At 40.9% G+C, this 16,729-nt stretch overlaps 1 protein-coding gene across 1 annotated transcript; it reads right to left on the bottom strand.

Annotated features, from left to right (window-relative positions):
• Positions 1-10,263: 10,263 nt before the first annotated feature.
• Positions 10,264-11,772, bottom strand: LOC136778116 (jerky protein homolog-like). Its single transcript, XM_066734727.1, has one exon. The coding sequence runs from the start codon at positions 11,770-11,772 to the stop codon at positions 10,264-10,266; it is 1,509 nt and encodes a 502-aa protein (XP_066590824.1).
• Between the last annotated feature and the right edge of the window lie 4,957 nt (positions 11,773-16,729).

Below are 16,729 nucleotides of genomic sequence, written 5' to 3'. Positions count from 1 at the left end.
TGATTCGACACCAGCGATTTTCCCGACGACAATCGGTATGACTTGCCGCGCGTCAACAAAAAGATACCTGGTTTAATGAAGGACAAGAACAATGGTCGTATCATGACCGAGTTCGTAGGACTGAGGGCAAAAATGTATACTTTCAAGGTGCAGGACTGTGCGAGAATTATCAAAAAAGCCAAAGGTGTCAAAGGTTACGTTATCGATAGAAATATAATATTTGACGACTACAAGGATTGTTTGGACAATTTCACCGTACAGTCTCGCAGTCAAAATTTAATTAGATCGAAGCTGCACCGAGTTTTCTCGATCAGTCAGAGAAAGGTCGCCCTCAGTCCGTACGACGACAAGCGTTTCGTTACACCCGGCATCGCGACGACTCTACCCTGGGGATATTATAGTCTAAAATAATTTGTTTATTTATTTATTTAATTATTTATTCTACATTTTTTTAACAATAAATTTAAATAAAAGTTTTTATAAAACATTGTTCTTATTTATCCAGGAATTGTGCGTACTGTCGAATCCCAGCCACTTAACGAACACTTTATCGCCCTTTCTGCGCAATACTCTCTCCACCAGATACACATCGGGATTGATGGTTTTCGAAAGCTCGTATTCGTAAAATCCACCCAACAGTTCCGTGCCTCTGGAATCCTTGAGGAGATACGTAGCGGGATTGGTCCTCTGCACTTTCGCCACCTCGAATATTTCGGTCGTCCAATTAGGCGTGTAGCCTTTGGCGAACATCTGCTTGTATTTACTGATTCGTACGAAATCGCCGACTTTGAACTTGGCACGACCTGCGACCTTGATGTGACTGTATATTGTCTTGAGTTGCTTATCTGCATGCTCGGGTTTCACATCCACGGGACGCATTCCCGTGGTACGATGCTTTCGCGCATTGTACGCATCCACCAACTCTTGCAGCATAGCGCGCCACTTGTAATTGCCGTTCAGCGTAAATCGTTTCCACATTTCCGTCTTCAACGTACGATTCCAGCGCTCGACTATCAACGCTTTCATCACGCTGTAGGTCGAGTAGTGATTTATCCCGCGTTTCCTCATCAACGCCTGAAAGTCACCGTTGTAAAACTCCTTGCCGTTGTCGGTCTGTAAATTTTTTGGACATCTGCCGGTCTTTAGGATTCTCGTCATTGCCGTCGTCACTTCTCTGCCGCTCTTGGTCTTTAATGCCACCGACCAAGCGTATATCGAGAGGGTATCGATTACAGTGAGAATGTACTGGTGACCCGCATCGACGTAATTGCGCATATCAACAAGATCGGCCTGCCAGAGATCGTCGAAGCCACGCACGATGACTCTTCTGCGTGGAAAATTTATCCTCGCCGGTGCATGGAGCTCCTCCACCAACTGTATCTTTTCTTTGCTAATTTTTTTTTTTTCAAAACTGGACAGATTCTTAGAATTTATAATTACTGCTAAGTGTTTCACGTATCAGATCTTCCTTACTCACTTTATCATCCAATTTTTCACAAATTGTTTGCAAAATTTGGTCCATCTATTTCTCAAATTGTTCATTATGTTTATTCAATGTTATTGTCAAATATTGTTTAAATTCGAGCAGTAAATGTTCTAAATTTGGTTCGTGAAAGTGTTTCCTACTCTCACCATCCAGTCCAATTCCAAATTTATTTATCGACATTTCAAATGCACTACTGTCACTTTTTTTCAAAAATCAGTCTCTTGTTGTTGCTCGTTATTCCTCTTTTTAATGGCTCGTAATGTCGAGAGTATACATTCTACGATGTATGTTAAACAAATGTAAATTTCACAACAGCAGGAATCAGACATTTAATTTTTTTTTACCTCGTACTACCGAAAGACGTTGATATTACACTGAGGTAAGAATGTAACGTGCAACTTTCTTTATACGATAAGATCCTCGTCGCGCAACTCCTCGATTATCGACTGTGTCTCGTTGTGATGACTCGTATTACTGTCAGCCACCGATGCGATCAAAAGTCTCAAACGTTCGATCAATTCATTCGGATCGTTCCAATGTACGTAGTTGATTGGTCCCTCGGTGACACGCATAAGACCTTTACCATTTTTTTTTTCGATGATGATGATGATGATGATGACGCTTTACTTGCGCCTGACGGTTTACTTGCGCCCAACGGTTTACTTGCGCCCGACGGTTTACTTGCGCTTGACGGTTTACTTGCGCTCGACGGTTTACTTGCGCTCGACGGTTTACTTGCGCCCGACGGTTTACTTGCGCTTGACGGTTTACTTACGCACGAAGGTTTACTTGCGTTCGACGGTTTACTTGCGCCCGAAGGTTTCCTTGCGCCTGATGTTGACGCGTCAGAAGTTGACGATTTTCTTGCGCGTGATGTTGATGGTAACCGATCAGGCGGTAACATAGGTTTTCCCAATAGCAATGGTTTCATAATTTCTTTATATTTTGCACCTTTATTACCCTTGGTTTGTTTTGGACTATCGTTTAACAGTTTATGCGCTTTAGTTTGATTGAGAATACTCTTGTATTGTTCCAAATCGTCGGGTTTTATAATGGCTCGATTGGGTTCTCTCATGAAAATTAGTTCATAAGTACCTATTGTACCGGTGTATAACGTCTTATCGAGAATAATATCTCCTTCATGACTTATTTCAAATTTACATCTACCAAGCGTCAGTTGATCATTTTTATAAAGAGGTCCAAAAGCACGATCAATCAAGTTATCCCTATCGGTCAGAAGTAATTTAATATACTTGGCAGGGATCGGATGTATTGACTACGTTGAAAGGCAAATTGTAACAAGCCTGGTTCATTTTTTTCATCAATATTTAGTTTTTCTAGCAAACTTTTTTTTGAATCGGGCGACGGTTGATCGGTTATAGAAGACTCGTCGTCGTCGTCGTCGTCGTCGGTCATGAAATCCAATGGATTCGTAATAGTTTCACTAATACTACTACTAAGATTCTTTGCTCGTTTATACGGTGTCGATGTGAAGTAGGCTCCCCTCGTCAATTTATCGTTGTATTTAACAAACGAATTATTATTATTATTATTTGTGTTATCCTCCGTTTGCGAAACGAGTTTCTTCAATGGATCGACTATCGGCTTGAATGTCTCGTTCAAACTGCTCTCCATTATCGCCTTCTCCGATTTCAAGGCACGATGCTTATCGCTAATGACCTCGCTCGTCTTGGCGATCCTCTTCAGAAGCGATTTTTCATCCATCGCGATGCTGTATACAACAGCTTTCCCCGAATTGAACGGTTTTTAACCGACTTGTTGCGATGCTGTATACAACAGCTTTCCTCGAACCGACACGGGTTTTAACCGACCTGAAACCGTGATCCGAACGGCCTGCACTCCACTATCAAACTGACACTCAAGGCCGTGATCGTGAAACCTTACCGGCCTGACACTCGCAAGGCCGTTCACTCGATCGTGGCGTACTCGTTGAAACCTTTGCGATATCGACCGTTCTTCAGAGAGCTATCCTTGTCTATTACTAAGAAACCGTAATCGCGACTCCAACAGGTCGAACACAATGTGAGAAATTTCTCATATGACATATCACTGTTGACGTGATCGTTGAAAATATGCTTCAGATTAGTTCCATCCTGCTTAAATATTATTAGCAAGTTTGCGTTATCTCGTATCAGATGCTTTGGTATTTTCGCATAAGTCTGACAGAGGTAGAAGCAATCGATGTTGGAATGTCTACCCATGCAAAAGTAGTCCCGTATATTGTCCTGCTTGTCGTTGGCCACATCGTCGAATATGAAAATGGAGTTCGGCTTTGCATCCGCGACGTTCACTACCTCGCAATTGTTTGAAAATGGAAAGTAACCAATTTCCTCCGTGTCCTGCAGAAGCTGCTCCAGATACCGATAATTCGGTTGCTGCAGCGACTTCGAGTAGATGTACAGGTTCTCGAATCTCACACCGTGCGGACTCTCTATGAGGCTCAGCAACACGTTTGTCTTACCGCAATTCGACGGACCGCAAACTATGCAGCGTATCGTAGATGGTAATAGCGATCCGTGGCGTTTTCTTATTTGCGTGGTAGCATCGTGAGCATCCAAATTTGTCACGCGAATAGTCGGCACGTGCTTCACGAAATGCATCCTCGCTATTAACCTTCGGGAACAGCTGTATCGTTCATTTATATTTCGCGATTTACGGAACTATTCGGTCAGTTGCCATTACGATGGCGTTCATGCTAGTCGTCGTCGATTCTCTGCAGAACTTGACGAATCATCAGCTCGAACACATACCGAAGATCGTATTGCTCGAGTACTTTCCAGATAGTATCGCGAGTGTGTGGGAAAGATTTCCTCGGCACATTCGCGCGGACTCGGATGTGCAGCAATATCAATATTGCTTGCAACACTACAATCTACCTAATACCACTCACCACGACGGACCACCGAGACGGATGAAAGACTGTTACGTTTGTCAGCAAGAGAAGCAGTTGTTCTAAATGTCTGGATCTTTCTTCAATAAAGTCTTGAAAGAATTGCCATTTGAGCTGCACGTGCCCGGTACCAATTATTGCGGGCCCGGCACTCGACTTCGCGAAAGATTGGAGCGCGGCGATCGTGGTATAAATCCGCTGGACGAGGCCTGCCTCGATCACGACTTAGCATATTGGCACAACGAGGATCTACCGGAGCGTCATCAGGCCGATAAAGTGCTAGCGAGGAGAGCGCGTGAACGTATTACCGCAAGAGACGCGACCTTGGGTGAACGCGCGGTCGCCGCAGACGTATGGGCATCGATGAATGCTAAGCGTAAACTTGGCTTGGGATTACATAATATTGTCGCGATGAAGAAAGCAGTAGCGTCTAAAAAAAAGAACAACAACAACAAGAAAATAATTGGTACTACTACTACGAGGAAGAGAAGAATTCGAGTGCCGAGGAAACGGGGCGGTATAATACCTATACTTCCACTGCTAGGTGCAGTCGGAGCAATGACAGGTGGAGCATCGGGTATAGCGACGGCTGTAAACCGTGCAAAAGCTGAGAGAGAACGATTGCGGGAAATACAACGTCACAATCGCGCGATGGAAGCGTCGCGCGAGAGAGGCCGAGGTCTTTATCTGAAACCGTACAAGCGAGTCGTCGGAGAGGGAAACCGTGGAGGTGGAAAAAAAAAACACCAAAAAAAACGGTCGGATAAGAGGAAGAAAATGAATGAGGGGAAATTTCGTCATCGTAATGATCTCCCGGATTCAGGTGCTACTAGTAACATACAATTGGCACGCATCTGCCGACGCATACCATACTTCCGTGGAGTCTTTATGCGCACATCTCTGCCACTCGACGGGCCGCGGTGCAACGAGTGCGCGATCGTGAATCTCGACGATCAATGCGGCCCTGGTACCCACTGGGTAGCCTACGTCAAGCGTAACGACATCGTCGTATATTTTGATTCCTTCGGAAATTTGAAACTACCGAAAGAATGTGTGCGTTACTTTGGTCCTAACGTTACAATCTACTACAATCATGATCGATATCAATCGTACGATAAAAGCAATTGCGGTCAGTTGTGCGTGAAATTCCTGCGAGAACAGATACTTTGAAAAAAAAAAAAAATGTCTTTCACCGTGACATTGTCGGATCGTAAATCAGTATTAAATTCAGATTTCTTTCCCCCGATCAATCTGCAAGACGATCGGTACGAGATCGGTCTCGTGGACATGCAAACGTACAACTCGATAGCCAATGTGGACGAGACGAATAATAAATTTTACTACGATAACGATAAGGTACTGACGATACCCAGAGGCTGTTACGAATTGAGTGCGATAAATGAGTATTTGCAGTCTCAAATTTCTGCGAGACACGAAATTCAAGACGACATTGACAGCGTTATTCTTCTACGAGCGAATAACAATACACTGAAGAGTGAAATATTCTGCAAATATTCGATTGACTTTGGAAAACCGAATAACATTGGCTCACTACTGGGCTTCTCGTCGAATCGCGTGATCGAACCGAACGCCCAGGCTGAATCCGACGAAACCGTGAAGATTGTGAAAACAAATATTCTACGCATCGAGTGCAACATTGCGGGTGGTGCGTACACCAACGGTAGATCCCGACACATTATTCACGAGTTCTTTCCCAGCGTACCACCGGGCTATAAAATCTCGGAGGCACCGAAAACCGTCATTTATCTACCGTTCATCGTCAGAGTAATCGACCGTCTCACGTTACGTATCCTCGATCAGGACGATCGTCTCGTAGACTTTGGACGTGAAGAAATTACCATAAGATTGAAAATTAAGAAAAATGTTAATTTACAAAAGTAAGGAGGATTATAAAGCGGTGAAACTGGATGAAACGTTCGCTAGTCGTTCGTCCTACGTGGAGTCGAATACACCGGTTCATCGGAGTGAAAATCGCGACAAGAGGAGCTTCTTGCTAACGAGAAGAAATATAGAATTTTTACAATCATTGGGATTCACCGTGAAGAGATTGGGCGAAGGTGCATAGTGGAACAATGGCAGATCCCTTGAACGTCACCGCACCGCTGACCTACGACAATCGCATCACCAAAATGGAGATGCATGCCTACAATCCGTATGCGAACGCCTCGTTGGCGAACAGCGACGAAATTCGAATTCCCATACAGCAGCAGGATTTGATACTCTTGCCGTGCGAGAGTTATCTCTACGTCGAGGGTCAGCTGGTGGAGGGCACGCGTGAAGCGAGCGCCAGCAATGAGGATATAGTTACGCTCGACTGCAATTCCGCGGCCTTTCTCTTCGACGAGATTCGTTACGAATTGAACGGTATCGAGATCGACCGATGCAGAAACGTCGGTATTACCAGCACTCTGAAGAATCTCGTTTCCCTGAGCACCGAGGAGAGCGCCAGTCTACGTCATTCCGGATGGTTCGTCGCTACAGCCAAAGACCGGCTGAAAAAGGAGGCGGTTGTTAAGAATTTCAGCTTTTGCGTGCCCCTGAAAATGCTGCTGGGATTCTGCGAGGATTATCGGCGAGTCGTCGTTAACGCGCGTCACGAGCTCGTTCTCATTCGCACGCGCGACGATACAAACGCCATTTACTCATCGGTGAAAATCACCGATTCGTCGATCAAGCTGCTACGAGTGCAATGGAGAATACCCCATGTGACCCTGAACGAAATTACGAAACTCCAATTTCTCAGTATCGTCGAGCAGGACAAGAGTCTGTCACTCGCTTTTCGCGCCTGGGAACTTTACGAGTATCCGCTTTTGCCCAAGTCGCAGCGACACACGTGGTCCGTGAAAGCGTCCACGCAATTGGAGAAGCCGCGATACGTCATTCTGGCGTTCAGAACGAACAAGAAGAGTAATCAGTACGAGGATGTGCTCAAATTCAGTCATTGCAAAGTACTCGATGTCAAACTCTATCTGAATTCCGAATCTTATCCGTACGATCGTCTCGACACTGATTTCACGAAATCCCACTACTCCGTCCTCTACGACATGTATGTAAAGTTTTTCACCTCCTATTACGCTGGCGAGAAACTCGGGAGACCCATGCTCGACTATACGGACTTTTTGACGTACGGGCCGCTCTTCGTCATCGACTGCTCGCATCAGAACGAGTCCATAAAAACCGGCACGGTCGACGTCAAACTCGAGATCGAGTGTATGGAAATCATTCCGGATAATACTACAGCCTATTGTTTAATCATACACGATAAAATTGTACAATATAATCCTCTTACGAATATTGTTAGAAATGTAAGTTAAAAATAAGAAAACAATTTTTATTAAATAAATATTGTGACGCTACTGGCTATCATTGGGAATAGTATAGAAGGGGAGGGAGGAGTGATCCCTCACCGATCGCGTTCACGTCCCAATAGGCGACTTCCTACAAGACCCGGGCGCCTTCGAAGTACTTTTATTAATACCCGAATATTTATTTATACAGAGGGGGTTCTAACCCTCGTACGCGACTATTGGGGACGGGGTGCTAATACAATAACTCGCTAATCTCGGTTAAATTCTCTTTATTATAAAAGAAATGCGCAATACAATCTCCGTTTCGCGGTACACGGTCTTGGTGAGTTACGCTAGGTCCTACGGGTGGACGCGGCCTAAGTGGTGTGAACGCGGTTGAAGTCCCGATGACGTACTAGCTAGCCTCGCGCTCGAGCCACTAGTCGGCGTCCGCGGCGGCCCCACCGAGTCGCGCGGTACTCGCGCGCCACCGGCGGATCCCTAGGTCAACTACTACTCGGCGCTACGCGGATAAGTCCCTCTTTCCGCGCGTGCGCGTTCCGCGACGGTTATTCGCACTCACTCCGTTCCCGCGTACTTAAACACAACAACGACCCGGAGTGTTTACTTCCGTAAGCCTAAGGTCGCGAGTCCTCACGATAATGATACTAAGTCCGCGGCCTTGAAATGATTGAAAGGAACGTCCCAGTCAACGGTCGAACTCACAACGAGTCAATGTAATCGCGAACACTCTGGCTAATTCGCGATTCTACACAATATGACAGGGGGTACAGGTCCGACGGAGTGACCACTCCACTAAGTTGCCCGCTTACCCTTGACAGGTGAGCCGGGCCAGCGGTTCCCTATAAAACCGTTCGGTGCTACGAGCCCTAAAGCCCTAGCACACCCCGGGACGTCACAGGACTATGATACAAAACGAATAATCACCCTTACTTCAGCTTTCTAGGGCTGGCTCTCTTCTTTTCTCTCTCTCTCTATCTCGCTCTCCTCTCGTCTCTCTCTCTCTCTCTCTCCTTCTATCGCTCTCGCCCTTGGTGGCTGGCCCGAAGGGCTAGGGAGTCCCGTCGTCCGATATGGGTTCGCGGCTCCCTGGCAGTCGCTGCACCTTCTTATTTTTTTTCTGCTTTGTGTGGCGGCTGTCGGTGGGGTCGCACTATATCGGCGGCGGGGCACTATGAGGCACTATCAGTGTCACCTTTGACATCCAAACTACGTGTGTCGGGGCAGTCCGCGGAAGCAGGTAAGGCCCTGCGCCTGTCCCGCCGCTGCCCCGATACACCCATCGCGCGACACTAGGAAGCCGACAAGTTATCGTTCCTCGATCAATAACTCATCGGTTGATAACTTCCTAGTTCGCACACGACCCGCCTATCTAGCGCTTGAGATTAGCAAAGCGCTAGATGGCAGCTATTGTAACGCTACGGGAACGCAACGTTACAATAAGTAATACCCTTTTTTTATATACAGACTTATTACTTAATAGTAAAAATCAGGTAGTTCTATTATAACTTTTAACAATATTATAAATACTAAAGTTATAACTATTCGCAATAACACTATCATTTTTTTTCTTGACACTTTCAGTATCAAATGGCTACACCAACTTTTATTATTATGCTGTATGACAATATTCAATATTTATAAATCGCATCAGTTTTTTAAACATTGAGAATACAAGAACATTACGATAAGAAAATCCTGTCTTATTATCAAATATGTAAAAATCTTTAAACAGTAAACATAAAGGTAGTATATATAATATTTTTAATCCTAATATTGTGGTCTTCTAAACTATAAAGTTGTTATGTAGAAGATCAAATAATTCTCATTTCCAAAGAAATATATTAGAATAACTTGACTATCCAGTTAATTAGTATCTATGTAACATAAGATGGTACAAAGTCCATTACTATTACTAATGCAAACAAAACTCCTGTAACAGTCATATTTACTTATTGCAGACTATATAGATTCATCAACCCATATTCAGCCTTACCAGAATTAACTAACCATATACAGTACATCCCGGTTAGGAGTCCGCGTTTTTCCCCGGTCAGAAGTCCGCGAGTTATCCCCACCACTTTTTTTTGCCGACTGACTCCGAGCAACGAGCACTCTAAGCGCAACAATAGGCGGTCGGGGAAAAATGTAAATTGATACCTTTCTTATATCTTTTCTCAAATGAAATTTAAAGTTTCTGTATTTTTGATTTAATAAATGTAATATTGATAGTATTATACTGGTAATATTCTTACGATTAAAATAAGTCCAAACACGGCATAAATCGATGAATTTTTAATATTTTTATTATACTTAAATTTTTTGAAATTTTTATGTTCTTTGGTAATACAGCAACAAGTTTTTAATTGATTTAATCTTATATGTAATTATTTTCAATTCTTACACGAATAAATTATTTACCTAAGATTAAATAAAAATTTCTTAAATTTATTTTTTAATTAAGTTGATCACACATTTGGACAAGGATTAATGATAGGGAACTGAAAAACATAAAATAGTTTTACATTTTAATAAATTTATATTTTATCCAATTCATAAAAATCTTTTAGAACATTAATATGTAATTTTACAAAATCAGGTTGATCATTTGACCATATAATTAAATTGTGAAACGTTCTGTCCATTTCTTCAGCGTCTATGTTACGAGATGTTGGATGCTTATCGGTAATTTCTTTGTCCTCTGGGTTATCTGGCTCCTTCTCGTGGTCCTCAGCCCGATCGCAAAATATCAGCCATTCTTCTGTGTGCTCTTCAGAGAAGCTATCTTTGAAGATACTTGTTAGCGTATCTCTAAAATTGACTAGAGTGATATCTTCGTGTGATTCTGCAATCTCAACCACTATTTGCTGTCTACCTTCCAATAATTTTTTCCATCCATTACGAATATTGCAGACTGCCACGCTGTCCCATGCTTCTTTCACCAAGTCGAGGCAATCCTTGATATCGTAATCTGCATAAAATTCTGGAATACCACCAGGAAATCCCAATATTCTTCTCAACATCCGGTATTTGAAGGATCTCTTGAACTTCTCAATTACTCCTTGATCCATAGGCTGTAAAATTGATGTGGTGTTTGGTGGAAGAAACACAATTTCTATTTTGTCATTCTCCATTTGAAAATCTTCTGGTAAATTGTGAGATGTACAATTATCTACCAGCAGTAGTATTTTTCCGCAAATGCCTTGCTCCAATTGATATTTTGTAACTTCCACTTTAAAGTGATTCTGCACCCAATCCTCGAAAATCTTGCGATCTACCCATGCATTCTTTTGTGCTTTATATACCACGGGTAAGTGATCTTTACAATGCTTCAAAACTCTTGGTCGCTCGTACTTGTGGATAAACAACGGTTGAAGCTTATGAGTCCCATTTGCATTGGCACAAAGTCCCACCGTCACTCGGTCCTTCTTGGTTTTCTTGCCGAATATTTGTCTTCCTTCTTGAAAATGGACAAGAGATTTTTGTGGCAAGGCCTTCCACAATAGACCAGTTTCATCCATGTGATAGATATTTTCCACATTAATGTCTTCTGCTTGAAGGCGCTGAGTAAAGTTTTCAGCAAATTTTCTTGCTGCTTCTGTATCAGTATCTGAGCTTTCTCCGTGAAATTTTAATAGTCGTATTTGATGACGATTCTTAAATCTCCAAATCCATCCATTAGAAGCGGAGAACGATGATGGACCTCCCATTTCTTCATTCAGCTTTCTTGCTTTTTCTTGTAATAATAAATCGCTTATGCGATCTCCCATTGCACGTCGCTCCAAAAACCATGTGAATAGGCGTGCATCCAACTCATCCAGCGTTGGACCTCGTATTCTCTTCCCGTCTGGCTTTGATTTCTCCGATTGTTGGCGTATTAAAACTGCTTTTTCTCTAATACGGCGGATACACCTTGCAGTGATCTTGTATTTATCGGCCAATAAATTCACCGGCACATTTTCTTCTAGCTTCTCTAGAATATCCAGTCGCTGCTGCAAGGTCAGTTCTTCCGATTTACTGGCCCGTTTCTTTAGCGCACTAGCCATCCTTCTCGTAGTACTAAAAAGTACTGATTTTCTTAGATTTGCACTGAAAAGTACAGATTTTAGTACTAAAAGTACTGATATATATATATATATATATATATAGTTAAACCTAATTAAAACCGATAAACTTTTGCTTAACTACATAATGTCAAATTTTGATATTTCTTACAATATCCTATATAAATTATCAATTGGATTCGCAAAATATTTATAGGATAGAATTGTAAATTTTCCTATTAGACGCAATTATTTATTTCCAATAAAATCATTGATTTGAACATACCGTTTACCTGACAAACGACAGATGGCGTATAACTCTATAACTCGAGATGATTCTCGCTAGTGCTCGGCTTTTACCGTGATTGATATATAAGGTTAGTCGTCGTTTTAATATACGTATGTTCTGTAATTGCGTGCGATAATACGATTTATAAATGCGTCTTCCTATTTATAAGAAATAATAGATTATAAGATATTTGTTAGTTAAAAATTATACCTAGTACCCTGTATGTATTTAATTGAAAACTTTCAAAAATATTAAGTTCAATAGATATGATGTTTCCAATGCAAAAATCAGGTTATTTCTTATTGATTTTTTTTATCGGTATATTATTATATTATAAAGTGTATACCAATTAATCCCGATTGAAAATTTTCAATAAGAGTTAGTTCAGTATGTTGGAAATTTCTGATGCAAAAATTGGATTAATTCTTATAAATTTTGTTTATCGGTCTTAATCTACATATATTTATAACGTCATAAGAATATGTCGATTAATTCAAATTGAAAATATTGAATGGGAATTTGTTCCATGCGTTGGAAATTTCTGATGCAAAAATCGGATTAATTCTCATTGATTTTTTTGTATCAGTTTAAATCGGTTTTTTAAGCAGGGAGGACCTCGCGTACACACTGATACCGTGTAAGGAGAACCGGGTATTGTATTGAGCACGGAATTTATAATAAAGAGAATTTAACCAAAGTGGAGAAATTATTGTATTAGCACCCCGTCCGCTATATTCGCGTACGAGGGTTAGAACCCCCTCTGTATAAATAAATATTCGGGTAACATCGAAGGCACCCGGGTCTTATAGGAAGTCGCCTATTGGGACGCGAACGCGATTTGCGAGGGATCACTCCTCCTTCCCCTTCTACATTATCCCTTGGAATAGACAGTAAGTGATGATAGAAAGCGGGTATTCGTTCCCTCCACTATGCAACCATAGGCTCACCACGACTCCGAAAGCCTTTTAGAAATTCTGGCATGCGTGAGACATCCCACTCGTGTCCCTTCTCGCTGATCACATATACCATCACAGCGATGCATACCAGTGATGCCGATCTGCGGACGGACGGACTCCCCACCATCCGTCCGCGGACTCACCAACATGTCCAGGGATGCCTGCATCCGTGAGTCAACCCTACTCATGTTCCTACTCCCTAGTAACTCACACCATTGCAGGGATGCATAGGTGTCTCGGCTTGCGTCGCTCAAGTTCGATGAGCGTCGGTTGTCTAGGGTGCGAAAGAGAGCGGAATAATTTTCTCGGATCTCTCTGTCTCGAACCCGAACTGGCTCGAACTGAACTTTGTTCAGCCGACGAGCTAGAATCCTTTTCGGTGGCAATTTCAACTTTTCCTTTCGTAGATTCCGGTTCAATTACTGTAAAAAAGTTTCGTATGATGATAAAGAAATGTTAAAATTGTTTTATTGTATTATTAAATAATAAATAAAAACAATATATTAATACATTGGAATATAATAATGTACAATTTTAATTCCCACACCTCTTTATAAGCAATTAAAGTGTTTATTCATTTCTCCATTAATAATAATCATTAAATTAATAATTTATTTTAAAAAGCAATCAGAATGTATACAAATCTTAAACAAAATTAAAAAAAAAAATATCCAATAAGACTCGAACCCGCCACAATCTGCGTTGCGAGCAGACACTTAGCCACCTGTGCTACGCAACCTTTCGACATTTCTTGTATAAACGGACAATGTAAACGGAGGTTCTCGTGAAATGATACTTATCGTATTTCTTTCTTCAACATAGTTTTAAAGCTAAAATCGTATGCAGAGTCATAATTGCACAATATATATATGAGGCCGAATAGAAATTATGCAAATTAAAAATATTCGAATCTCCGAAAATCAATTTCAACATTATTTTTGAAGATATTAATGCAAACGCTATTCAGCATTATGAAGCATGAAATATAATAAACGTCTATTTTCAGACAAAAAAATAACAATGGAAAAATATGTTTCTTTACTTACATCGTTAAATAATCAATAGAAGTAGGCTTTTTACATGTAATAATAATGTGTAACATTAATACCTACATCCTATATCATGCAATTACAATTTAATTCTTCATTCCATTATTAATAATGATTATAATAGCAATTTTTATCAGAAATCATTATTTCAATATAAACATTTTATATAAAAGTGAAAAAAAAATTCAGAAGGACTCGTGTCTGCGGTGATAAGCATAGCCAGCGGACATTTAACCACATGCGTTACGAAATTTTATGTTGTCTCGTAAATAAAATAGCAATGTTAATGAAGCTTTCTTTGATATCTTATTTATATTTTCTTGTAATATAGCTTCCATAAAGATAATTCTCTCGTTTTCCATCATACCTTCGTTTAGGCAACAATTTCGAGCAAAACATTTTCTTGATCGCTAGGCTATAATTGATACGTTAGTTAAGGATAAGGAGAATATGTATAAATCGGAAAAAGCAAACATGAAGAATATTCCATAACAGTAAATCTATACCTTTTCCACCTTGAACTATTATTTTAGTTCTATAGAAATGATTTTAATTATGTTGGTCTCAATTTTATTATTAACTACTTATAATTGAAGTTAGAGTCTTATTAAGGATTAATTTAATTAAGTAATATGGACATTTTGCTTAAAGCTCCAGTCTGTAATATTATTAACACTAAACGCACCGATAATTATTTTATTTATGTTTAATTTGCAAAATGACTTGTAACCTATACGTGGTACCTTTAATGTTAATTATTTAATAAATTGGAAGGAGAGAGAAATAATAAATATGATACATATTTATTTATTTTTTTATTAACTTAAATAATAATTTTTTATTAAAGGGCCAAACCCTCCTCTTCCACCCCACCCTCTCCCTCCACAACCCCATCCTCCTCCACCTCTTCCTCCATACCCTCCTCCTCTTCCTCCATATCTTCCTCCTCTTCCACCCCATTCTCGTCCCCGCAATTGTGCCCAATGTCGGCGCGCCTTCCCACCTTCAGATGTTTTATCTGTAAAATAATAAATAGGAATTAATTCAAATTACAAGAGCTACATTACAGAGAAATTTTTATATAAGTATAGTAATTGAAATGCCAATATGTATACTATATAAATAAAACAATTAATACTTACGGTGACGCGCCGACACCATTTGCTGTTGCTGCTGCTGTTGTTGCTGCTGCTGTGGTGGCTGCTGCTGTTGCTGCTGCTGTTGTTGTTGCTGCTGCTGTTATTGCTGCTGCTGCTGTTGTTGCTGCTGCTGTTGTTGCTGCTGCTGCTTTTGTTGCTGCTGCTGCTGTTGTTGCTGCTGCTGCTGCTGTTGCTGCTGCTGCTGTTGTTGCTGCTGCTGTTGTTGCTGCTGCTGTTGTTGCTCCTGCTGTTGTTGCTGCTGCTGTTGTTGCTGCTGCTGTTGTTGCTGCTGTTGTTGCTGCTGCTCCTGTTGCTGTTGTTGCGGCTGCTGCTGCCCCTGGTGCTCCACCAACCTCCTCACCAGGTCCTCCAACGCAGCAATTCGCTGGTTAATGGTGGGGCCAACCGCCGCCACACTGGCCATGACATCTTGAATTTAATCTGAAATAAACATATTAATTTAATTAAATAAGAAAAGTCTGAAAATGTAAAATTTCTAGGACGATGAAAAAGGCTTACTTAATTTCAGCCGCCGATTCGTTGCTCGACATTCTGAAACATCAATATTAGTAATAAATTAAACAATGTATTTAAATTGTTAATTAAATTATTAATATTTGCGTTGTGTATATTATGCAAAAATTGTAAACATTATGACCTTTTCAATTTTTCAAATTTAATAGTAGTATAACACTTTTATTAATGTATTTTAAAGTTTAATAAATTGAATAATATACAGGGTGAAACGTTAACGCCGCACTTCCTTTAAACGGGTGATTCCTGAGACTTTTCTTAGGAGAACGCCGTTAGCCGTTTTAAAATCTAGCCACTGGTTAAGGAGATATTAAAGATTAAATTTTGTATGCAATTATTGATTTTACATATGATTGCAGTAGTATTGGTATGTACGTGTGGCAAGTGCAAGTATAAGAGAGAAGTTGCTGCTATGACGTTTCACTCTCCCCTTTTATTGATCTTTTCGGATTCGTTGAGAAGTTGCTGCCGGTTAGCTGTTTTGCTTTTTTATTGATTAGCTAGAAATTTTGAGATTTAATTCGCGTTCTCGCGCAGAAACTAACGCGTACGCGCAATTTGCCTACGGAGAATCTTGGTTAACTGTTATTGTGTGCGTCCCCATATCATTTAATTTCCGATGCCAAATAATTAATGGGCAAATCGAGATAATGTAAATTAAATTCTATGAGGATTGAACACTTTAAACCAAGACTATGCTCCAGTCCATGAGCGCTCAGTTGTGCATACCTGTGGATCTTTGACTGTAAACGAGAAAAAGAAGCTATAGCCGAATAGTCGCGTCGTTGACGGTTAGCCTATTTAATGAAAATATTGCGTAATCAAATGTTTATTTACCTGATTTTATGGAGCAACTTCAAGGATGGGCAGCATTGTAAATGTGCTCCATATGGCCACCTTCAGCATCGATGCACGCCCTTGCTCGTCGGAGAAGATTTGCTTGGACAGTGGCTACCATCTCAGGTGTGATCTCCGTGATAGCCACATCCAATC

This window comes from Prorops nasuta, unplaced genomic scaffold (genome assembly GCF_024137725.1).
Source record: "Prorops nasuta isolate Cenicafe-Biocafe unplaced genomic scaffold, Cenicafe_Pnas_1.2 PNAS00013, whole genome shotgun sequence".
Classification (NCBI taxonomy): Eukaryota; Metazoa; Arthropoda; class Insecta; order Hymenoptera; family Bethylidae; genus Prorops; species Prorops nasuta.
This window is presented reverse-complemented; position numbering and strand designations above follow the sequence as displayed.